A 24,408-nucleotide genomic window follows, 5' to 3' on the forward strand; every position below is an offset into this window, starting at 1 on the left:
AGTTAATCTAGCCATTCTTGCTAAGCCTATTGTTTTAGTGAATAACTTCCTTTATCCTGATTCTCTTCCCATAGACTCTCATCTATGGCTATTCCCTCTACTTGGATGAATAATATTAACTTGGTTGATCTCAAAATTCTGCTGTGGAAAGCCTAAAGAGTCTAGAATTAAATAACAGTCTGCGTACCTAATTCTTTTAGATGAAATACTGACTCAGCATGTCTAGAAAATATTTTAATTATGTTGTGTTTGAAAATGTAGAGATTGTTTAGCTAGATCCACCCTGTACAGACTTTTTGGGGTTTGTTCTTGCAACTTAGAAGAATTATGGTTAGCATGAGTTTGGTTTTGTTTTCGTTTTTCTGTTTGAGAGGTTGGCTTGGGAAATGTACTGTACAACACCACTAGTTTCTTTTATGAATGATCTTTCAGATAGCTATAATTCAGACAACTGGGATCTTCCGTTCTTTTGTCATTCCTTTGTATATGCTGGATGTTATATGGAACATGGTTAGCAATGCAGAAGGGTTTGACCAAACCCAATAGAATTTGACATTTAGCATTCTAGGGAAAAGTGAATCTCTTGTTTTATTTGTAGATACTTAGTTTAATTTGTCTCTTGCTTGGCTTCTCTGTCTAGTGGGGAGAGTAGTATTTCTTTATATCATGTTGTCATGAGAAGTACTTAAATGTATTTAGTGTTTGCAAAATGCTCTAGAAGTTCTGGGAAATAATGTAGAAGCCTGTATGACTGGGGGCAGGAAAACAGTAGAATCTTCAGTAATAAAAAAGCTACTACTTAGATTTCTAAAAAGAGGAGTGAAGTTAGGAAGGAAGCTCAGAATCTGTAGTTTTATGACAGCAGAAGTAGAATTAGAAGCTCAAGTAATCATGAGAAGACTGTACCTGATACAGCAGCATTAATGTTTGCAGTGCATTGTATTGAGTAAACTTCCCCTTTTACAATGTAGTTGACACATATATGTTGGAAGAGCTAGCTAGCCAGTCCAGGGTGTTGAAGGTTTAATGTGCAAATTGTTTACTGAAACATGTAGCATCAGAGGAGAAGTATCTTGCTTCCTCAGCTATTGAATTCCTCAAGGTGTTCAAATATCTACTAATTATCCCAAGTGAATTGTCACCGAGTTACATTGAGCTTCTTTTATATGCAAAAACTTTAGAAAATATTAATAAATACTACTGATGCTCTGGTTCCTGCCTGACTGAAAAACTGATTTAATGCCCTTTTTCTTTTCTAGGTCGTATACGATCAAAGCTCTCAACCCCTTCTGTTGGTTTTGGGAATTCTAAAACAGATTCCAGAGGACGGAGTAGAACCAAAGTGGTGTCACAATCTCAGCGTATGTATTTTCTGTTTATCAGTTATACCTGATAAAGAGGCCAAATGCTTAAGCATATATTCATTGACCAATGGCTACAGTCAAAGTTAATTTTTTTTTTAAAAAGCTACATACTGAGTTGTTGTTCTGTGCCTTAGGTTCATCATCGCCAGACCAAAATGAAGGTATTTTTTTCAGTGTTTTGGGTCAGTGGTATTTGCATGCTTTTCTGATTCATGTTGTTTTTCTCTGGACAAAATACTAGGTTAGGTCTTAGTTTGCCAATTAAAATAGATAATGCAGCAGGAAGTGAAATCTATCCTTAAATTCTGTCTTCAATTATAACTTCTCAACATTCTTTTCCCCCCTTTTCTGACTTCTCCAACATGAAAGGCCAGTAAACATGGACTAGTAATAGAGAAGAATGGGTAGGCTGAATGGTGTTCTCATTGTTACCTGAGACCTAATTTTCCATTTTTAAAATAGTCTTATTTTAGCCAGAAATACCCATTTTCTTTAAGCTAGGCACTGCTGTAGCTCTTGAGTATAAACTCATTTTTTTTGTATTACAACTCTTGCCTTTACTTAACTCTTCTTTGAAGGAAGACTGCTAACCCCTCACATTACAATCAGTTACTGAGCTTGTGTTGAGTCAAAGGGTTAAAACATGCAATTTAATGTGTGTCAGCTAATCCACAGTAATTTTCTGTATGTGTATAGTAACCAAAGTAGATCTAGCCAAGCACTTGGTCATTTATTAAAAAGACCTGATTACCTCACACTCTTGGCACTGGCTGACCTACAGCAATTCGTCCACACATCCCATGCCTCCAACAGACATTTTCTGACTAAGCTCTGTAGCATTTTCAGATTCTTATCTTTGATGAACTGCATCTAAATTAATGAAAAGAAGACAAATGCACCATAACTTTAAAATTAACTTCCCACTTGTATAAATTGTCAGATCTAATGTTCTAAACCAGTAAATTTTTACCAGGTTTAAAATTTTCAATACAGTTATTTTGCTATCACTAACCATATCCACTTTCTTTAATAAAACCCTGTAATAATTTGTTTAATGGCAGAAGCATTTATCTTCATAGCAATGACTGCATCTATTGTAAATAGAATGATTTTAGAAGTTAAAAAAGCAGGTAGTAGCTGTTTTTTTCCTGTTAGGGTACTTGCCATTCAGTTTTGCATAATCTGTTTTCCCAACAAGTACAATTGGATCAAACCTGATGTAGTTTTTGCAGGTTTTCTGAAATAAAGCTTTCAAACAATGTGAACAGATAAATGTAGCATAGTTAAAATTCAGTAGAAGTTCCCTTAAGGGCTTTGACAGTACTCTAGTCCCAGAAGTGTTTGTGAAATGTGAGCCTGAAAATGAGTCGTTATTGGCTGGGACAAAAGTTCTGCAAAACTTGTTTTACAGATTGCTACACTGTACCATAAGCAAAGACTATGTGAATATTTTAAGAGGGAGGGAAGGTAAAGTTCCTTCTAATCCCTTTTTCCCTTCTATGAAAAGCTATAAGTAGTGTCTGTATCAATTTTTTCATTAGTATTAGGAAAGTTTGGAATTAAGATTTTTGAAAATACTTTTGCACTTGGAATAGATTTGGTAAATTCATAAAAAGTGAAGATGTTCAATAAATGTCTGGGGAAGGGGATAAATTTAGATAGCAATATAATACTTTAGTGATGATCACTGTCATATAACATTAAATGAATGCATATCCAGAGAAGCAAAATTAGGCTTTTCCAGTTTTTTTACTAATAATGACAGGGTTGGTTTTTTTTTTTTTTCATTTTTACACAGTATTAATGTCTAAAGAGATAAATTGAGATAACTAGATCTGACTACAGGTGATGATGTGTGAAAATTAAATGCATGAATGCATCTTTACAGTCTTTTATTACTACTTCTGTTCAGAACCAATTGCTTCAAATAGCTCATTATAACCTGTCAGTGGGGGAGAACAAGAATTCTGAGATGTTTTAAGGAAGATAAACAGGGCAAATACAAATGGACAGGCCAAGGAGAATTCTCAGGCACTGTATGCCAGCTATTTGGGTGATGCTTCTTTATGTGACTGAAAATTTTCACAGCATTGTGTGAAGCGTGATGCTTAATGTTTCCACACAGGGGATTGTTTTAGTTCCCCAGCTTATACAATGAGAAAATAGCTTCATACTAGATTTAAGCTATTTTTTTTAAACCACTCTAGCACAGATGCTTTTGTTAATTTTTGGGTTATTGCTATCTTTTGTTCAAAAATCATTTTATGAAAGACTTGCAAATTTGAATGCTTTTACAAAAACCTTTTTTTTAGGGTTTTAAAAGCCCTTTACTCTTCTGTTTTTAAATTAACATAAAGTAAATGCCTCATTGTTTTATTTTTACCTATGGAAAAAAATGATTACATTTTTTTCCTCTTCTTTCTAGTTTGGTTGTTGGGTAATTTAACAGGGTCTTCTAAAATTGCATTGCAGTCAACATTCAGAGAATTCCTGAATGGAAATAAATTCTTCCTTTTATACTCAAGATTACTTTTAAAGAGGAAAACTAAGAATTCTATGCAAGTCTTTTCAGTTATGCCATTGTGAATTTGGTTTTTTGTTTTGGTCATCCACCGCACCTGCAGCTCAGTTCCTTTACTGTTGTGTCTCAAAAAAAAAAGTTTTGATCTTGTGTGTAATTTTTGTTCAGCTGTTGAACTTCTTGAGCCTTTTTGGCAATGTAATATTCTTTTCAAGTAATATCCAGGCTACAGTTTCATGCTTAATTGAAATTTAATTCTTCAGTTGTTGAGTTGTTGATTAGAAAGCTGAAGAATTGTAATTTGCTTGTGCAGCTTTGCTTCATCTGCTTTGTACATAGCATCTGAGTTTAATTCTTCAATTGTGGAAGCTACTTAATAGCACTGCTTTAGCATAACCCCCTTGTGGCTTTTTTTCCTGTGTGAAATGACTAAAGCTTTCTTATTTCCATTTGCCATTCATTTTTTAATCTGCTCTGCTCCCTCCCTCTTCATGGATTATAAATCCCTACCCTAATCCTGCCTTTACACTTGTTCAGGATCACAGTCTGCTAACCCCATTGGTGGTAAGAGTCTACAGAATTTGTGTACACATCATTGTTTGATCACCTGTTTGACATACCTCATTTAAGGACCCTATTCAGCAGAAATTCTGGCTGGCTTTTTTCCGTATGCTGTGCGTAACTTAATTGGGTGCAATCCTTCTGTAGAAAGCAGGAGAGATGGGAAGGAGTCATTTTGGAGTAGTGCCTTAGTAATCTTTCTTTCATCATTCAGCTCACTTAGATCTGCTGGTAGAGGTAATAGTGACAAGAGTATGCCAGTGCTGCTGTTGTCAGGCTGTGTAGCTGCATTCAGTTAGTTTACACTGCAGTGGTGCACTTTGCAGGTCAGACTATAGAAAGATTAAATAAAGTATTAAAACAAGTGGTTGCATTTCTTCTGAATATTCTGAGAAGAGAAAGTTTTTGTTAGATTTCTGACCCATGGAAGAAAACATACAAGTCTGCAGCACAGTGAAACCTTCTATATTTTTACTGTTTTAAAGAGATACAAAACAGGAAGAAAGCATAGTAATATCGGGTCTAAGTTGAAATACCCTGGTATGAAGAAGCTGTCAAACCCTTAATTTTTGCACATAACAGCAGTTTTATGGGTTTGCTTATTCTTCTGTTGCTATAGAAGTTGTGCTTGTTTTTTTCCAGGCTACATAATACTTTATTTATGATTTCTGCTGAATAGGCCCATAGTGGAAAAGGGATTTTGCTAAATAATCATTTCAAGTTTGAATTCAAACAATGAATCTGAAAGTACATGCATGGTACATTTTTTTAGATTTCTCTCTTCCACCCAGCATATGTTATCCTTTGTTTGGGATTTGGTTTCTTTTCCCATATAGTCAAGCTTTAGTCAACTTGTATCTTTTTTTCAATGTGTCTCATAAGAAGTAACCCATGAAATTCACTTGAAAAGTTGCATGTTGTCTGTAAATCTGATAGCATCACTGAGGTCATACAGTTACCTGATTGTATTTTAAAGATTAATGAAGAGTTCAAATCTGTATGTAATTATTCTTTGATTGAAATTCTGTTTTACTTTTTATTTGGTCATATCTCTTGAATTGTACAGCTGGAAACTATATTAGTACCAGCTGGTGATATATATTAGTTACAGTTAGGGAAGAATGAATTCTCTGTTAAGAACTTAGAACTTAAATGTTCTGTAACTGAAATATCAAAATTAAAGATAAGTGACCACGGTTTCTGGTAGTGATACTGTACCTTGAACATCTGTAGTACTTTGTACTATACAGTTTTAATTAACAGCAATTTAAGACACTTAAATATATCCTAGTTAATTTTTTACCTTGTTTAAAACTAATTGAAGATTTTCTGTAATTTGTGGGGTAATCTCCACAGAAATGTATATGTGTACTCTGTCTTCTGTCACATTTTATTTAATGTTAGAATAGTCCTTGAAGACACCATGCATTTAAAAGCAAGGGAGAAGATTTCAAATGTTAGGAAAATCACATTAATTAATTCTAACATTGGTTACATTGGAAAAGCTGAGATAGTTATGAAATCCTGGTTTAAAATTTCTCCCTTTACCTTTCTTACAGGTTTGTTTGTTTGCTTTTCTTTATTAATAGAGAATGTGGTTAGTGAGACCACATGGCTTAAAAAAAAAGAACACCTTCATTTTAGGACTGTGGAACTCTTGACGAAGTCCAGAAATAGTAATTGTCGTTTCTTAGCTCATGTAGTGCTAAATGTCAAGTGCTTCCTTGCATTGATAATTTTAACTACCTTGTATGCAGTACTGTAAGAACTTGGACCAAGGCATTCTATTTCATGTTTTTACCTTGTAAGTTTTTCCTGATCATTTCAGTCTGCCACCACCTTCCTACTAACTTCAAGTATTATTTTCTTCTTAACCATGATTGTTTGTCCACTGTGCTAATGTTTATTCATTCTACCTTCAGCTGGCAGTAGATCCGGGTCTCCTGGAAGAGTTTTGACAACAACCACACTTTCCACTGTGAACACAGGAGTTCAGAGAGTGTTGGTGAATCCTGCAGCTGCACAAAAACGGAGCAAAATCCCACGAAGTCAGGGATGCAGTAGAGAAGCTAGTCCTTCTAGGTTGTCAGTAGGTAAGAGTCACCAAATAACTCTTGGTTTCTTTATATCCCTTCTTACTTTAAGTGCTGGATATCTACAGCTGCTGTTTAATTATAGGTGGATGAAAAAAATAGAATACATCCTGGAACGTGGCTATTTTCTGAGACTAGTTTTTGATACATGAGACAATTTTAAACTGAAGCTGAAATTTGAGGTTTTTCTTGTCAAAATGTTGTAGTTGTTCTTTTCCTCACGTCCCTTTCTTCCTTCTCTTTTTTTCACTTCACACCCAAAATACACATATCCTTTGAATGAAAGTGTAATATCATTTTTAAAATGTTCTTCATTACTTTATGTCTTCTGTGTGTGTGTGCGCACATGTGTAAATGCTAAAATGTGTGATGCTAAAATGTGTGATGCTAAAATGAAGGTTACATGTCATCAGCCTCAGTATTATTCAATTACTCTTTATTGCAAACAACGGTATTGAAAAACATCTGTTGATTTTAATGGTATTGATGCCATTCTTCCTTTGTATTTTTTATTTTTATCTTAGATGCATTGTTTTATTTTCCTTCTTTATAAAGCTGTGGAGTGTTCCATTGGTGCTACTGTTGATTAACTTGATCTTGAGCGCAAATCCCGAATCATTACTCTATGTTGCTTGTTTTTTCTCCATCCTTTCCAAAGGGTCTTTGAACCATTCTGTCAAGAGTTAGTAAATTTCCATTTTAAGCTGTGCAAAAAAATAATTCCATTGAACTGACTATACTTAGGCTAACCCAGCACAACCAATAAAGTCTGTAAAAAAGGTTATGATTTGAAGTGGACATAATCATCAATGTCTTTTCTTAGAAATGCGTCTTTGATCTTACTGCGGAACAGAATTGCATTAAAACTGCAACTTTTCTTATGTCTTCTCCCTTTGTGCCGCTGTTTGTCTGCACCCTGAATCATACTAGCGCGAGGCAGCCGCATTCCTCGGCCTAGTGTGAGTCAGGGCTGCAGCAGGGAGGCCAGCCGTGAAAGTAGCAGGGACACGAGCCCTGTCCGCTCTTTCCCGCCCCTCGGTAAGTACTCGGAGCCTTGTCGTGCATGGCTGTCCCTGCCCTTCCTTACGTGCACCTAATCCGTGCCTCCTTCGTTTAGCTTGTAGCTGGCCACCGTGTTCTCCCTTCCTTTGGCTCTCCCCTCACTTACCCCGATGGAGGACTGACCAGTGTGTGAATGGGCTGCACACAGAAAAAATACAGGCTTTGCTAGGCTTAGTCTGAAGTACCAAGTCTAGAAAGGTGTGTGATGCGCAGTGTCTAGATGCCATTTTGAAAAGGCACTCCCGGTTTTGGATATTTTTTTGAAATTACTTCTTTCTCTTTTCATTGCAGCACTCATTGCTTGGGTACTTGAGTGCAGGGTCAGCTGTCGCTTAAATTTTTCTGCCTAGTCAATGAATTGTTTTAGTGTGTAAGAAGAAAACACACTTAATTATGTCCCCTTAGCTATATGGCCAGCAGCTTATTGGTCTGACACAAATAGCAAGGTTTTGCAATATTCAGTCTGTTTCTTAGATGTCAATGAGGCGTAAGGATATTAGTTTATAATTACCTTAACATGTTGGTTAAGGATTAGGGAAGGTTTTCATTTCCATGGATCTTTGTCAAGATTACTACAAAGTTGATAGTAAATTTTTCTTAAAGTGCTTTTACATACTGGGTTTGTTGATTGAGTTTTTGTTTGGTAATATTAAACTCTGTGCAACTGAATCTGAAACAGATTTCTTTTTGGTGTTACCTTTCTCTGAAATAGTCTTCAGCATGTATCCTTCTTATTTGCTTTGTTCAGTGTAGCTTACAGTTAAGGACTTCATAATACTAGCTGTTAAACATAGTCTGAAAATAGTAAATCTCTGGTTTCTATCTCAAATTGAGGCACCCTACTGTACTCCTAATTAGCACTGGACATATGTTGTGGTCTGTTAGGGCTTCCTGCCAGCCATGGTTTTACTGGGAGAGTACAGATTAATTGAATGAAAGCTGTTTCAGTAACTAATGCTAGTTTGCCCAGATGCTGTTTGATTGGGAAATGATACTAAAAGTAGATGTTACGCAGGATCTATTAGGAAACCTGTATTTTTTCCTAAAACACAGCTGGGAGATTGTGTTGAAGTACGTATGTACCTTCTGTTCTTTTAAAAATATGAGTGGTTTGCAGAACTCTTGGTGCTTCTCTTGCTGCATTACAGCTGGATTTGAATTTCATGCATGCAAGATCAGATTTACATTTTGTAATTGGTCGAATGCTTGCTGTCTTAAGAAGTCTGTATTAGGCAATACCATGAGATATTTGGCTTAGATGCCACTGGAGGTTTTATTCTTACTTATGTAGTTCAGTTTCATAACTCAGATATCATAGCAAGTACTTTTACTAGTGAAATAGGTGGAATTGTCTGGTAGCACAGAGAATGCAAAGTAACATGTATAGGAATCCAGCATTGGTTAAAAAAAAAAAAAGGAAATTATACGGGGAATGGGAATAAATGAAGATTTCTTTTAGTATGAATTTTTATTTGAATTATTTAAAATGTCACTCATTGTTTTATTGGTACAAGTGAAAGATGAAATAAGGCAAATTCAGCTCTGTTTATCTAGAGACAGTTTGACATGGGGATGAATAGGGGAATGTAACTTGTATTGCCTCTCATTGTCAGCACAGAAATTTTTGCCTATGAACACAAATGAAATAAAATGGATTTTATCTCCCTTTAGGGTATAAAGTGACCTAAATGCTACATATTTGCTCCACTGTATACATTGGTATGAAGTGTTTATGTAATCTCACATCTCAGTATAATGTTATAAACTGGGAGATAAGCACCATTAAGAAGCAAGTGATTTGTAATTTATATACAAGTGTCTACTTTTGCTAAATATAGTCAGTATTAAATATCAGACTAGTATAATGTCCATATTTTAGCTAAGAAATCGTTAATTTCATCTTAGTGTGATTCCATTTAAAGTCTTATTTTGATTCATACTTTAAAAAAATGCACCAGCAAGGGTAAATACTTGACAGTTTCTGCAGTTTGAGGGGTACAAAGAATATTCTTGAAAATATGTTTTGGAATGAGGTACATTTCACCCTATATATAGTGCCTTCTTTCACTGTCTTAAAAACTTGTCCAGCATATTTGAAATGTATCTAGGGACAGGAGTAATTTCAAGTTTCTTGCCTAAAGTTTCAATTTTTAGTTTTCAGTTGAACCTGTAATTTTCAGTGTTCATTGATGGAAAGTAAGGGGAAAGTTTATCCCATTAATGCTTGTATTTGTAGAGCTGTCAGCTGTGATGTCTGTGTTGAGACATCCTCAGTCCTGTCTCCTTTTCCATGCTGAGATGCACTTTCTGAAGAACCAAGCATTCCATGAAGCATTAATTCCAAGCTAAAATGCCCTAGCCAAACATCCTCATGTAGGATTAGTCAGAAATAAAGTACATCACTGTACCTTATGTAAGGAGTGGAGAACTTAATGTGGAAAGACACAGTGTTGTTTCTGGGATCTTTAGAGGATTGAGGATAGAGGATTTCTGGGATCTTTCTTTCGGATTGTTGTGGAAGTGCACTCAAGTTAAAAGGTCCTTCCCAAAATGTTGCTTAATCCATGGTTCACCTGTACGTGATTCAAATCAGACTCTTGAATGGTCTTTGTTAATCAGAGAAAAGGATGATTAATTTGATTTGTCTGTTTTTGCTACTTTATATATACAGAAGGAGTAAGATACATGCATTTACAGTTATTTATTAAATCGTAAGATTTTATGTGGGAGTTTTGCCTCTGGGTGGACATTTGGGTCCAAATTTAAATTGTCATTTATGTGGTGATAAAATTCTAATGAACTGAAGAAAAAAGTTGAATTGTTTAAAAACACATTTAATTTTAAAATTGCTTGTTTTAAGAAAGAAAATACTAGCAATGGTGAGTCAGCTTCTTCAGAATCACTAAAAAAAGCAATTCTATACAAGTGCCATAAGGAGTGGGGTACTCAGTTTTATTCAGAAATCCTTAAAGATCTTCAGTTTCCAGTTGCCAGAACTTCAAAGAATCTTAATGAGCTGTAGTAACTAAAGTTTCAGCTTCACATTTTATTTATTTAAATAAAATAGTAAGTATGTGAATTATTAAGTGCACTGGTTGGCTTATGTTAAACTTATAATTGGCTAATTTTAACTTCATTTACATAGTGGTGAGTTTTTAACTGAGGTTGAGTTGTCTGCAACATAGGCAAGAATTCAAGTGTGTACAAATTGTCATCTGCCAGCACAGCAGGTTTGTGCAGGAGGCACTTTTTTGCAGATAGTGTTTGATGTGTGAGATCTGTCTGGGACTGGAACACACAGAATTTATTTAAGTCCACAATGCAAAACCAATGTCAGTGGACTGATAACTTTTTAGGTATTTCTGGTGATTCTGTTTGTGTGTGAGTGTGTGCATGTGTGTCTGTGCACCTTTTCTTCTTTGAACTTAAACGTACTTGCTTTTACCCTGCTCTTAATCTTGTAAATTAAAAAAAAATTATGCATGAAATGTCCAGTGTACATAAACCTATATAATCATATTTGGTATAATCAAAGAACTACTCTGAAGATTTTTGCTTCTGTTTAATACTCGGTTTCTTGTGCTTAAGCTGAATCTTTTTGATAAATATTCTCTTGTTCGCCTGAGCAGCTATTGCAGCACTTTGATTCCATGGTCATAGATAGGGTTTATTTAATCCTGTTATTGCAGCTTCCAGACATCACTCCAGATCCACTGGTGCCCTCTACGCTCCTGATGCTTATGGGGCCACAGGTGAAGGATGAGTACCCTTTGCTGTCATCTGTGCAGTCATCCTGGATTTTTTTTCCCACCCACTTGGTTATTCTCATAGTTCAGTTTTAGAAAACATTATTTATATTAATTTAAATTTTGTGGTTTTAATAATCCAGATAGTCTTTGTGTTGCTAGATTTTGTCTCCACCCTCATCCTCCAATGTTAATCCTTTTTTTCCTTAACAATATTTTTTTACTTGCAGAAAAGCTTTTTTTAGTTTTTTGTTTTTTAGTATTTGTAGAGCATTCTTTATGCATGTAGTTTTCTAATCAACAGTCTCAATAGCCTTCCTATTGTATTTGCATTCTTTCTAAATGAAAACAAAAACCCAAAATGAAGAAGACATTATTTTTAAAAAAGCAAAACTTGTTTCAATTAAAATCATTGTTTTATAGGGGTTTTTCCATGTGATGTTGAAACAGAATGTTTATAGGTGACTGGCTTTTTACTTGAATTCTTACTTTTGTCTGTACCACTAAAGACTTCAGAATGGAAATGGTTATTTTATCCACTACATAACTTATTAAAAATGCTAAGCAAATGCTTTTCTTCTACTTGGGTTTTTATGAGTGAGTGTGATATTTACATCCCAGCTTTCTATTCTGATTGAATTCTTTGTATTTATTTTTGTTGTTGTAACAGGCACTGGCTTTGGAATTAGTCAGTCGAGTAGATTATCGTCATCAGTCAGTGCTATGCGAGTTCTGAACACAGGTTCTGACGTGGAAGAGGCAGTAGCAGATGCTTTGGTAAGAATCACACACTTACCTTGTGTAGGTTGCAGGCTGTTTGAGTGTTTGGTTCCTGTAATTAGCATGCAGAAGAACTTTTAATTTATCATTTTATTGGCTTCTTGAGGGAAAAAAAAAAAAAAAGAAACTGAGTTGGTGGAGCTGCAAGTATTGGAATTTTCATTCCCCGCAGAATTTTTAACTTTTGAGAAGCATGCTTTTTTTCATGGCAGACAGAAAACAGTCTTGGACTCTGGTGTTGGAGTGGCCCAAGGAGCCACTTGAGTAGGCAGAACTAACCAGCAGTTTCTCACAACAGCCAGAAAAACTTCAGGATAGGTTGAAGGCTTGTTAGAGCTGGGAGTGATGACAGCTAAAGCCTGCTTGCCAGAAGCCTGGGTGCCATTTAAAGTTTTTCTGTCGGACAGCAGGTGAAATTGATGCTGAGGAGAGAAAATGATAGCTGGGCAGCCAAGCCCCACACAGCCACTTTTGCTCTCCTCCACACTGGTGTCAGAGAGAGAATCAAAAGGGTGAAAGCAAGAAAACCTGTGGCTTGAGATAAAGACAGTTTAATACAAAAAGCAAAACCTATACATCCAGGCAGAGCCAAACAAGGAATTGATTCAGTGCTTCCTGTGGGCAGGCAGGTGTTCAGCTATCTCCAGCAGAGCAGGGCCTCACCACACACAGCAGTGACTTGGGAAAACAAACGCCATCACTCCAAACATCCCTCTCTTCCTCCTTCTTCCCCCCCACTTTATATACTGAGCATGATGTCAGATGGTCTGGAATGTCCCTTTGGTCAGTTTGGGTCACCTGTCCTGGCTGTGTCTCCTCCCGGTCTCCCTTTCACCCCCAGCTTCCTGGGCAGCATGGCAGTAGGAAAAGCAGAAAAGGTCTTGGCTCTATGTGAGCCCTGCTCAGCAATAACAAAACCTCACTGTTATCAACTCTGTGTTCAGCACAAATCCAAAACACAGCCCCACACAAGCCGCTGTGAGGAAAATTAACTCTAGCCCAGCCAGAACCAGCACAGCAGGTAGCATCGCATAAGTTTAGATTTTGTTCTCCTTTGTTTTCAAAATGCTACACTAAGTTAAAACTGGTTATTCTCTTTCTTAAGCTGTACTGTTCTTTAAAAAGGTGGCTGTGGCTCCTCTGCCTTCCTGCCCCTGTAAGACAAATCCATGATCTATTTTGCTATTCTGATATTTACATCAGCAAGCTGAAATCCTTGGTTAATTTAAAATTCTGATGCTATGAATCAGATACATTTTTATCAATTATTGTATGCTATTTGAATCTCATTAAATACTTGTAAGTATCTGTTTTCTAGTTACCAGAATGATTTAAAGAAATGGTTATTTCTCTGGTTTAAGAAAAACTATTATTTTGAAAGTTAGTAAAAAACTACAAATTAGACTCTAAATTACAGTCAGAAATAACTCCATAGAGAGAAACAAAATTTCAAAATCTGAAGACCTCTGTCATATTCTTAGTATGACTGTTTATTGATTTCTTGGTTAATACCTCTTTCTTGACATACTAGTTTAAAATTCGTGTGCCTTCACTGGCATAAAGATTAGAATATCTGTGAAATTTTGCAGAAGAGGTCATGGTAAAGTTGAGTGCATTTTCCCCTTTCTGTTATAACGAACTTGCTAAAAGTTTTCAGCATTGAAAGTGAATGCTGGTTTTTAAACTGGAAGTCAGTCTGGATTTTGGAATAGGGAGCAATAGAAATACAGTCCATGGAACATTGAAATTTTCTGGCTATAACTGGAAAGTCTGTGCTATGGTCCTCTCCACATGGGTGCATCACAAAGAGTATCTTCAGTACTTGTAGCAGCCTTCTAGTTTTCAAATTTCCTGGGCAAATAATGTAGTAAGAATATAAGTGGAGGAGAAAGTAATGTTTCCAATGACTTCTCTTGAGGCTTGACTATGTCCTGCTTTGTTGAAGCAATAAAGCTTCTTCAGAGAAACTGGTTTGCATTTCCTGGATCCAAAATACCGTAATGCTGCTAGATATGTTAGAGGAAAATGAGTTTGTATGTTTTAACTAGAGTCTGACATTACAAAGAAGGATCAAGAACTGCATCACTTTATTATTTTTGTTTTTGCATGCCTGGTTCCTTGCCATGCTTTAAGTGGTACAGGTTGTCCTGTACAAATGGCTCCATGTACATGAAAATCTAGTAATAAAGACCCTTATTGTTTTATCATAGACTGAAGATTCACGCTCATAGTGGTATTTTTCAAAGGTGAAATGCAGAGTCCTGACATATGTAATATAAATACAAAAATATTCCAGGTTGTGTTAGTCTTTTGTATTTTATGAAATATACTTGGCCAGTTTTAGTGGTGGTGAAGCCAAAGAGGTGTCAGTTTTCTGCCTAAGATCTGTTTTGAATATTTCTGTGTAAAATGCAGCAATAATGGAAATCTTTCCATATTTTTGCCTTTTACTTTAGTACCATCCTTGGCATTTCAGATTCATTTACTGAAAAGTTGGTTTTTTTTTCCTTATGGTGTCTCTTTTATAAAACACTTAACATCTCTATGATTTTTCCCTTCAGTTATTCTCTTACACATGTGTGTATGCTCGTTTTGTTGACAATAGGCCTGCTTGTTACCTGTTGTATTGATGAATTTGTGATAAGTATTGTGATATCCTTTAAGTTATTCCATGGTGAAAAACGAGAACCCTGTGGGAATGGCAGTGGTAATTAAGGGGAAGGTGATCACTTCTACTACTGCTTCTTTCAGTGTGTAACGAAACTGAGTTTTTAAATGCTGACTTCAGCTCCAGAGTTTGAATGGCAAGAGCTGTTTTGCAGAGATGTGTGGGTTTTTTTCATTTTAGGATAAATAGCTTTTCTTTTTCCCCCTCTGATTTATGGTATGTTGTGTTTTGTTTTGTTGGCTTGTTTTTTGTTGAAGGAGATTTGGAATTTTGCATTATGTAATCAGTTTTTTTGTAGAACATTGACTGTAATTGTTGCAATGACAAAATTTAGATATTAAAGTTAAACAAATAGCTCAAATCAAGATTTTGTACTTAAGTAACAATTGACTGCACGTGTTAAGTTAATGTGTTCATGCTCAAATATCACCGCATAAGACACAAAGATTTTAACAGAGAAGTCTTTGTGACCAACCTGCCCATGACATGTAATATTTTAGTGGAAATGGAAACTTAGCAAACTACATTTTGACAATATGTGAAATGCTAATCAGACACAGAGAGCTAAGAACAAAATTTACAGTAAGACTGTGTGTTGTCCAGTGGCAGGAAGTTTATTACTCACAGTGCTGCTATGCCTTACCTTCCTGTTCTCAATTTCTGTTTCTTTTCAATAATTTACTGCTAACAGCTCTTAGGAGACATACGGACTAAGGTATAGAAACTATTTTTCTTCTTTAATAGTTTAATATTTTGCTATTAACATGTTTGATACAAAATTAGTTAAAATGTCAAAATTATGTAGACCTCTGGTTCTTAAATTCTGTAATGTATAAAAGGCTATGAAGTGAAATAACTAACTTGAAACAGACTTTTGTCACTCTGTAATGCAATTTCATGGGTTCTTGAAAGAAGACCTAAAGTTAAATGTTTCATCAAATGTATGTCTTCTCTGCGTTTGCTTTGGGTTTATATTTGGAATATTATGTAAGCCATACTTCAAAATATTTTCATTAACTTGGTTTGACCTGCTGAATGGTTGGAGCCATTTGTCACTGCAGGGAGTAGGGATCACACCAGTTATTGCAATTGTTAGTCTTTTGACCCATTATGGGTATGTTGTATTATCCCTTTGAGAATCAGTGCTGATCTGGGGTGTCTCTGTACAATAGAAGAAGCCCGTGCGAAGAAGATACGAATCGTACGGGATGTACTCAGATGATGATGCCAACAGTGATGCATCAAGTGCCTGTTCAGAAAGGTCCTACAGCTCCAGGAACGGGAGCATACCGACCTACATGAGGCAGACAGAAGACGTGGCTGAAGTCCTGAACCGCTGTGCCAGCACCAACTGGTCAGAGAGGAAAGAAGGCCTTCTAGGCCTGCAGAACTTACTGAAGAACCAGAGAACTCTAAGGTAGGATGGCATCTCAATAGAGAAACATCTTGTTTCAGTGTTGGTGGGTGGCGGGGGGAGAGGGAAGGCAGGGTGTGTCTTTGACAGTAAGATGGGAGAAGGAAGCTTTTCTCACTTCTGGCTACTAGTGTATGTTTATATACTAGTGAATGTAGGAAATTGAAAATTGAGAATTCTTGCCATACAGAAGGTTCGTAAGATGCTTCCATCTACTATCAATTCAAGGCCATTTTATTATTATTATAATAATGGAGGTATTTATTGAGAAGAAATAGTTTACTACTCACTACCATGAACACCTTCTTCAGTATCTGCGCTGCTACAAAAGTATGGTATAAATATATAATACATGAGACAGTTTAAAAGAGACATTTCTAGAGGTCTGAAGTCTCATTTTAGATGAAAGCTATTACATTTTTAATCATGTCTGGAACAAAACTTAATTTACTAGATTATTTGATTCAATATTTACTAGTGATTTCACTGATTGCTGTGCATTAGTATTGCAACAGAACTAGCAGGGGAGTTGACTGATGTATTGTTGTCATTTTGACAGTCGTGTTGAGTTGAAAAGATTGTGTGAGATCTTCACGAGAATGTTTGCTGATCCTCACAGTAAGGTATGTGTAGGTTTTTCTTATTTTCAATAAATTTCTGAAAACAAATTAAAAGAGAGGCAGTTATGGTAAATTACATCAGTGATATTTGCATATGTAAAATTTCATAAGCAAAAGTAGTTAATGGTATCAGATTTCAATTAATTTCATTTGGAGTTTTGAACAAGATCATTTTCCGCCCGTTTTCTGCAGGATCATGGAAATAAAGTGAAGGTCAATGTCACATAAAATGTATTGAAGTAGTTGAGCAGTTTTTGCTGAAAATCTGTGTTTTTAAGAAGTTGTTGTTTACAGGGGCCACTTCAACATAAGTATAGATTTTTCTCTCAATGAGAAGAAAAAGCTTTGCAGTAATTTAGGTTAGAAATAAAGTTTTCTGACTAAATCATACTTAATCACATAAACTATGTCAATTGTGTACTTATTTATTTTGTAGGACATTTTGTATTATCATAGCTTATGATAGCTTCCATGAATTTCATAGATAGGGCTGGCAGTTGAGACTGGTGGATAATTTTTACATAATTTTTAAAATATTCTATAAAGAGACTGTACTTGGGTATAAAAGAAAATGTGGTGTTTTATTGAGTTTTACTTAGGTAATGACTCAGTATGGATGATATAGCAAGGAAAATTATGCTTCTGCTTCCTAAGACCATTAAAATCTTTTTAAGTGGGTTACTTTGCATGATAGTATTTTTACAGTTTTTGTGGGAGCTGGGTTACTAGTACAGCTTGATTAAACATCACAGTTCCTCATAGGAAAAGGAATGCAGGTAAGGAAGGAGCCTAATAAATGTAATAATGTAAAAAAAATTATTAACCTAACTTAAGTTATATTTAATTATAGGCTTGTTTGGAAGAAGTGGTAGCTTTTATGTTGAGTATAACATGTTCCACTTTGTGTTGGTATTTCAGAATTGATAATATTATAAACATGAATTCATAATAGGGTATTATTTCAGAAGTATTGACTTTTTCCAGAAGAATCCTGAAAAACTACTTTGATTATGCAATACATTTTACATATTTTTTAAAATATGTAAAATTTTTTACTATTGCTGCAATGGAAAATTAAATTCAGAGTGATGGGAGGTCTTGACAGGTTAACTTTAGTGTTCGTTTGTCCTCTTTATTTTTCCTGTTAGAAAAAAAGTCAGCTGCTATCTCTGACACCATGTGTTTTGGAAATAACTTGCACTGCTGACAGCAACGTGGTATTGAAGTTGATCACATACTGCAGAAATCCAGAAGAAAAGACTAAACCAAGCAGTTAAAAAGAAAAAAAGAAAAAAACATTACATAAAAATTCAAAGCAGAGGAAATAATATTAAATATTGAAATATTGCTGGAATATTTACTTTTTAAATGAAGTCATTACTGAATTGTTAATAGCAGCTTGGTTTAATTGTACTTGTTCTGTGGTAATTAATGTTGCAGCAATGTATATGTCAGAGCTAGAAGAGCATTTTACTTTTTAAATAAGCCTTTAAAAATGTTTTATTGACTTGTTCAGTTGATTGTTCTGTTTACTGGCCACTGTGATATGAAAAAACACAGCTTCAAGAAAATTTGGCCTGTGTTGTAACCTGTGGTACAGCTGTTCCAGTCCCTGAAAATTTGCCTGCTTTTTGGTGTTGCAAAACTATTAATAGTTATCAATATGTTATTAGCAGAACCCTTTAAGTATTAAGAGTTCATGACCTGTTTTTTTTTTTTTTTAATCACACACATACACCTACATAAATCTCATCTTAGACTCTACTTAAGTGTCTGTAGGAATTATTCTGTCATCACTTTCGTGGGATTTTATGAGGTTTACTTTAATGTGATACCTGGATGAAGGGAATTACATAGAATAAGAGAGTAATAATATTTGGAGGAGAAAATGAGAGAATTTACTTAAAGGACATGCCAAGTGCTTATTTCAAAATAATGTTAAATTTGGTATCCCAATAAAATTACTTAAATTTGTCATAAAAGTTTTGAAGTACCTTTTTTGTTTTATTTTGGTTTATATTCCATACAGGAACTTCGTATTGATGGCCACTAATTTGTGTGTTTTTATCTTTTTCCCTTTTTTGTTGTTTTGTTTTGTTCTGTTCTGTTTTTGTTTCGTTTTGCATGCTGTCTCCTGTGTTGGAACTCTCTTTAGAGAGTAAGTTGGTTCAGTATTTGTTGGAAGCCTAACCTTATTTGCATGAATGTGCAATTAACCCCTTTTCTCTATTTTTCTTCCCCAAAGAGTTCATGCAGTGTCAAGCCTTTTGCAATCATAAAATGCTAAAAACAATTAGTAAAATGTGTGGTAAAGTTTCGAGATGTGCTTTATCTACTAATTAACTGACATTGTTTGGTTATGCATTCCTGCTTTATATTGTGGTGGTTGGCACATCTGAAATAATTCACTTTAGAGGTAGATCACTTACAATTATTTCCATATCTGTTTATTTTTTTCCACTGTCAAATTATTATGAACTTCAACTTTAGATGGTTGATTTCAGAATTTTAGTTTGCATCATAAAAACAGGAACTGCAATTCTGGCAGTATCCACATACATTCTTCAACATATAGGTGCTTGAGTTCCATTTTCCATTCCAAATTCATCCTTTACCTTAAATGCTCTTTCAGCCTTCTTAAATTCTTCATGCTGAGACAAAATGATATGTTGAGTATTTTTTTTAAATTCAACAAAATTACTTGACTTATTTTTCTCTAAACATTCTCTGTGGTAGATGTAAAATGAAACAAAGCTTGAAAACAAAGTCCATAGTTCACTTTATAATGATTTCATTTTAAGCCACTTTACATGTTTGGAGTGTCATAAGAAATCCATATTACTCCATCAAGTCAGAGCTTGTAACCAGTTTGTTCACCTGCCATGTTTTAATGGAAAAGCCATGTGTTTCAGTGTCTGCAAACTCAAAGAAACTGGTGCAGGTTTAAATTCTCCTGAGCTGTGCCGTTCAATTCGAAGGATTTTGAGACACTCCCCCCCCACACACACAATGTAATCTTTATAGCACCTGAATTTGTTTGTTTGCCTAAGTATATTTTCCCCTTACTTTAGGGCTGTGAAAGCCAAAGACTTCATATTACCATATAGAAAGTATGTACTGGTTTGGTTTTACCTCTGTCTTACAACTGTGGCTACTGCTTGGGAATCCAAAAATTTTGTATAGTTTCAGTTTAGCCTGAGACAGAATATGTTTCCAGTCCTGCACATAAAAGTCTTGTCCCACTAGTGGCAGGGTAATTTTGAAGCCACAGACTTGAATATACATCTACACAGACAGCACAGAAGTTGGCAGTTTTTCCCCCAATTTTTAACGTAATTTGTCCCAAAAGCAAAGTTAATTAAAGTAGCTATTCCTGGTGGGATTTATATTGAGTAGGGATTTGTATTGTTTTCTTTCTGACACAGATTTTCAGTATTTAAGATATTTATTAAAAAATTTTCCCAAGTCTCCAGTACATCCTGAAAGAGTCATAAAATACCTGGTTAAAAGAGAGCCTCATGGATGATCTGGTCCAACCTTTCTTGATAAAATGAATCTGAATTTATTTTTTATTTCTAGTGTAAATTTGGAGGCACTTCTTTAAGAGATAGTTGTATGGAATTTTTCCACTTTATGGTGTGAATTTGCTTTCCCTGACTTGATGATCATCATGAAAAGCTATCAGATTTCCTCAGCAAAGAAGCTGTGCAGCAGCCTATGCTAGCTCCTCCTTACTTGCATCAGTGCTGTGGAAGAAAGTCTGCTTCCATGGCCTAGTGTGTGCAGCTGTGTGAGGTGCGATCACAATTTGGGGTTTTCCAGTCTCACAGAAGCGGCAGAATTTGGCCTAATGATGAAGCAGGTCAGCTGCAGGAGGATGTGGGGTTCCAGCCCTTGCTCTGCACCAGCTCTTCTAGCCTTGCACCCATGTCATAAATACTTAAGAGGCAATGTCTGCCCAACCCTCTGTGCACCACAGCAATACTTCTGTATCCAACTCTGTGCTGGATCTGGAGTGTGTATTGTGAAGGAACCTTTTTCAGCTCAAACACCCATTTTTCTTGTCAGAGAAACCCGAGACCCATGGGGCACACAAGTAAAGGGTGTATACATCCTGATTTCACTCTTAGGTCTGAAATAAACTTGAAATTAGTCAGATATATTAAAAGAGCTCTTTAAACAGTTACCTATTTGTCACACCCTCCTTGACCCCTTCCCTTCAAAAAAGCCCTTCTTCCTGGTGTGAGTCCAATAAAAAAATACATGGTTTTGGTTTTTTTGGTTTTGTTGTTTTAGTTTTTCTTTTACCTAATGCAGTCTTTTCAACATTATTTGTTGAAAAGAAAACCATGGGTATTATGTTTTCCAGAAAATGAAAGTATTTCTGTGTTTTAAACACCTGCCAATCTGAAATCTATTGTGGCTTTTTTCCCTACTGTGGTGAATAATTTCGTGTTGGGATACCTGCAATAGTAGAAGAAGCTTGTTCTGTTCTACAAGTATTTTCTGTAAAGGAATTGGCCAACTGTAATCATTTTGTGCAGTATTTAATAATGCAGATATTTAAAATTAATATTTTGCTAAAGAATTCTTGCAGCTTTTTTTGATTTTAAGGAGAGAGTGTTTTTCTAGTCTTTGAGGAATATGACAAATCAACTTAATGATAGAGCTTGAGAGGGTTAAAAATTAAGTTTTACTGGAAAAATTGAGGTTGCGCCAGCCATCACAGTAAGCATTCCTTTTCTTGACGAAACTGCATGGAATACCTAATTGTCAAACTTCTACAGAAGTCAGCTAACATTTCCAATGTACTCTTATATCAAAATCCAATGAAAAAGCAGGGCAGATTTCTTTCTTTTCCTTTCTTTTTTTCTTTTTTTCCCGCTTGGCTGCAAAACACTGCCTTTCTCTGCCTCTGATTCCCTTACTGCTTTCTTCGTTTGTAAGTTCGGCATACGTCAGTGTCGTTTCCTCTTTTGCCCCATCCTACCCTCTTTCCATCTTCTTCTGCCTTTTAGGTGTTCAGTATGTTTTTGGAGACACTGGTCGACTTCATCCAGGTCCATAAAGAAGATCTACAGGACTGGCTGTTTGTACTGCTGACACAGCTGTTGAAAAAAATGGGTGCTGATTTGCTTGGGTCTGTACAAGCAAAAGTTCAGAAGGCACTTGATGTCACAAGGTAATGTGTATGAGCTCTTCAAAAAGCCATAACAACATAGTTGTTAGCTATTTTCAAGGGTTTTGCTGCCTATTTTTTCTTTTTTTTTTTCTTTTTTTTTTGGTGTGCTGTTTGATTTCTGGAAAAATGCACAGCTCATAGCAGATCTTGAAACTTCAGTAAACCTTGTTGCTTCAGCATTTTGGTTTCATGAAATGATTCCTAATTGAAAGCGTTTGAGTCCTTAATGCTGAACAATTCATATGATACTACTTACCTGATCACAAAATGCGCATTTCAGCCGTGTATGTTTGTTGTCTCATCTTGTGTTCAGTGATATAGAAATTTTGCTTGCACTTCTTTATTTTGCTGTGAAAGTTTCACTGGAATATTCATCTCTGCGTCAGCATTAACTTTTAAGGAGTTATAATAATCATGGATTTGCTTTCTGTCTTCCCTTCCTTCTCCCCAGATTTCACTAATAGCCTGATTTAGAATCAGAATTCCTGCATATCATTATTATAGCATTCCTCATTACTTGGATTATCTGTTCTAGCTATAGTTACTTCATGGCAGGAATTCCTTAAGTGTTGTCCTGAACATGCTATGTAAATGTTTCTGAAAGGTGAGGTACAGTGGCAACTGGTAGCAGTTTCAGCTTTACTGAGAAGGGTGAGGGCTTATTTGGTGCCTCTCAGCAGTTCTTAAAAACAAATTTAATGTAACTTAACATGATTTTGTTTGTTTACAGGGAATCTTTTCCAAATGACCTCCAGTTCAGTATTTTAATGAGATTTACTGTTGACCAGACTCAAACACCTAGTCTGAAGGTAAGACTTTTTAGGCTTGCTTTGCGAGCAGAAATCATCATTAATAGAAATTTGCTTGTCTTAATTTTTGAATTTGGATTGTTGTTTTTATTTTGTATAAAAACAAAGAAAAAGAAAAGGTTTTCAATTAGTGGATTTTGTTTTTATAAACTTTCAGACAGTCAAGCCAGCACTGCAGGACCAGCTTCGCTCTTTTTGGAGCTCAAAGGTTTTTGTCTGAATTACTGTCTTTATTCTTAACCCTATGTGAAACTCTTACAGTGTTACCAATAATTTTTATTTGAATGCATTGTATGCTACTACTAACCTTTGCGAGAAACTTCAAGCATGCAGATGCTCAGTTTTAAACATGACACTAGTATGAAAATGTTTGCTGCAAGAAAGATCTAATAAAAACACAGTACAGTAAAAATGAGCAACAAAAATGTGGCTGCCTAACATCAAGCTGGTTATGCAAACTCACTCTATCAAGTCTTTTCTAATTTTATGTTTGTGATTTCCCATACTTTTTTCCCTAGTTCATATATATATTTTCCTGTGTTCAGCCTGATAGGCCTTGAGTTATTTTAAATTATTTTAATATTAATGTGAAGTTGAGTTACTATATTAAAAATCAGCTACTTCTGTGGTACACTCCTCTGAAAGCGGTGTGTAGCTTTATAATTACTCACATTTTTACCTAAGAATCTGTAGTCTGTAGACCTGCCAGCATATCTGAAAATTAAAAATGTATTCTGTAGTACATTTGCAGTTCCAAAGAGTGTTGATTTTAGAATACATGCATGGAATCCTAAGAAGATTTATAAGTGATGAGAATGGGGAAATAACAAGCATATGATAACTGGCATCTTCTGCTCTATCCTGCACGAAATATTTTTACTCAGTTTGATACTGCACAAGAGTATGACTTTTCCAGAGTTATGTTGAACCTAAAGTCACATGAATATGCCTTTTTTGTCTACAATACAGTAAAACTTATATTTTTAAGCTTTTGAGGACAGTTGATACGTTGACCACTGTTGCTTCGTAGAGCTGTGTTAAAAAGGGACTGCTGTCATTTATTGAAGACAGCAAATGAGGTAGTAAAAATCAGTTTGTTGTTTAAATGAATCCTTGGAACAAATTGAGATTGGTTTTACTTTGCTTGGTTTTCCTCCCCAGGAAGGTGAATTTGATGGTTGAGATATTCCTTTTTGCGTACAGTAGTGTGTAGCTGTTAAAGGTGTATCAAGCACATTTCAAAGCTGAGCTTGTAGGTTTGGAATGAGACTCCTACTAGGCTAATTTGGGACTGAGTTCAAGATTATTCCCTAAATGGTCCAGAAGGAATTCAGAAATATGAAACACTTGATGTGAAGAAGTTCTGAAAATAATTTTGAGAGAGAATTCTGAAATCAAGATGCCAGTAAAAGTTATCTCCATAGAAGAGCACCTATAGTTCTATACTATACCATAGTATAGATTGAAGAAAAATCAAGAGTATTTAGAATGAATTTTTGGGACAGTAAATTATGTAACTGTTTTAAGAGAAGGTAAGCTTTTTTTTCCAGAAGAAAGTGGAATCTGCCCCCTACTTCCTTTTTATGTG

General features: G+C 35.4%; 1 protein-coding gene across 45 annotated transcripts in view; it reads left to right on the forward strand.

The window, feature by feature from the left end:
* The window catches only part of CLASP2 (cytoplasmic linker associated protein 2), a 145,707-nt gene that overhangs the window by 98,154 nt on the left and 23,145 nt on the right, over positions 1 to 24,408 (forward strand). For 7 of the 45 annotated variants that reach the window (XM_038123947.1, XM_038123964.1, XM_038123981.1 and 4 more), the window contains 14 exons: positions 1,260 to 1,361; positions 1,499 to 1,525; positions 4,423 to 4,449; positions 6,369 to 6,539; positions 7,470 to 7,577; positions 11,291 to 11,353; positions 12,018 to 12,124; positions 15,487 to 15,510; positions 15,968 to 16,212; positions 16,769 to 16,832; positions 18,693 to 18,695; positions 21,848 to 22,011; positions 22,742 to 22,820; positions 22,978 to 23,028. In XM_038123947.1, the coding sequence (XP_037979875.1) occupies positions 1,260 to 1,361; positions 1,499 to 1,525; positions 4,423 to 4,449; positions 6,369 to 6,539; positions 7,470 to 7,577; positions 11,291 to 11,353; positions 12,018 to 12,124; positions 15,487 to 15,510; positions 15,968 to 16,212; positions 16,769 to 16,832; positions 18,693 to 18,695; positions 21,848 to 22,011; positions 22,742 to 22,820; positions 22,978 to 23,028 (1,235 nt within the window). The remainder of the gene's footprint in view (positions 1 to 1,259; positions 1,362 to 1,498; positions 1,526 to 4,422; positions 4,450 to 6,368; positions 6,540 to 7,469; positions 7,578 to 11,290; positions 11,354 to 12,017; positions 12,125 to 15,486; positions 15,511 to 15,967; positions 16,213 to 16,768; positions 16,833 to 18,692; positions 18,696 to 21,847; positions 22,012 to 22,741; positions 22,821 to 22,977; positions 23,029 to 24,408) is intronic. The other 38 variants (XM_038124009.1, XM_038124036.1, XM_038124065.1 and 35 more) reach the window with 26 other exon arrangements.

The sequence above is a fragment of the Motacilla alba genome, chromosome 2 (genome assembly GCF_015832195.1).
Source record: "Motacilla alba alba isolate MOTALB_02 chromosome 2, Motacilla_alba_V1.0_pri, whole genome shotgun sequence".
Taxonomy (NCBI): domain Eukaryota; kingdom Metazoa; phylum Chordata; class Aves; order Passeriformes; family Motacillidae; genus Motacilla; species Motacilla alba.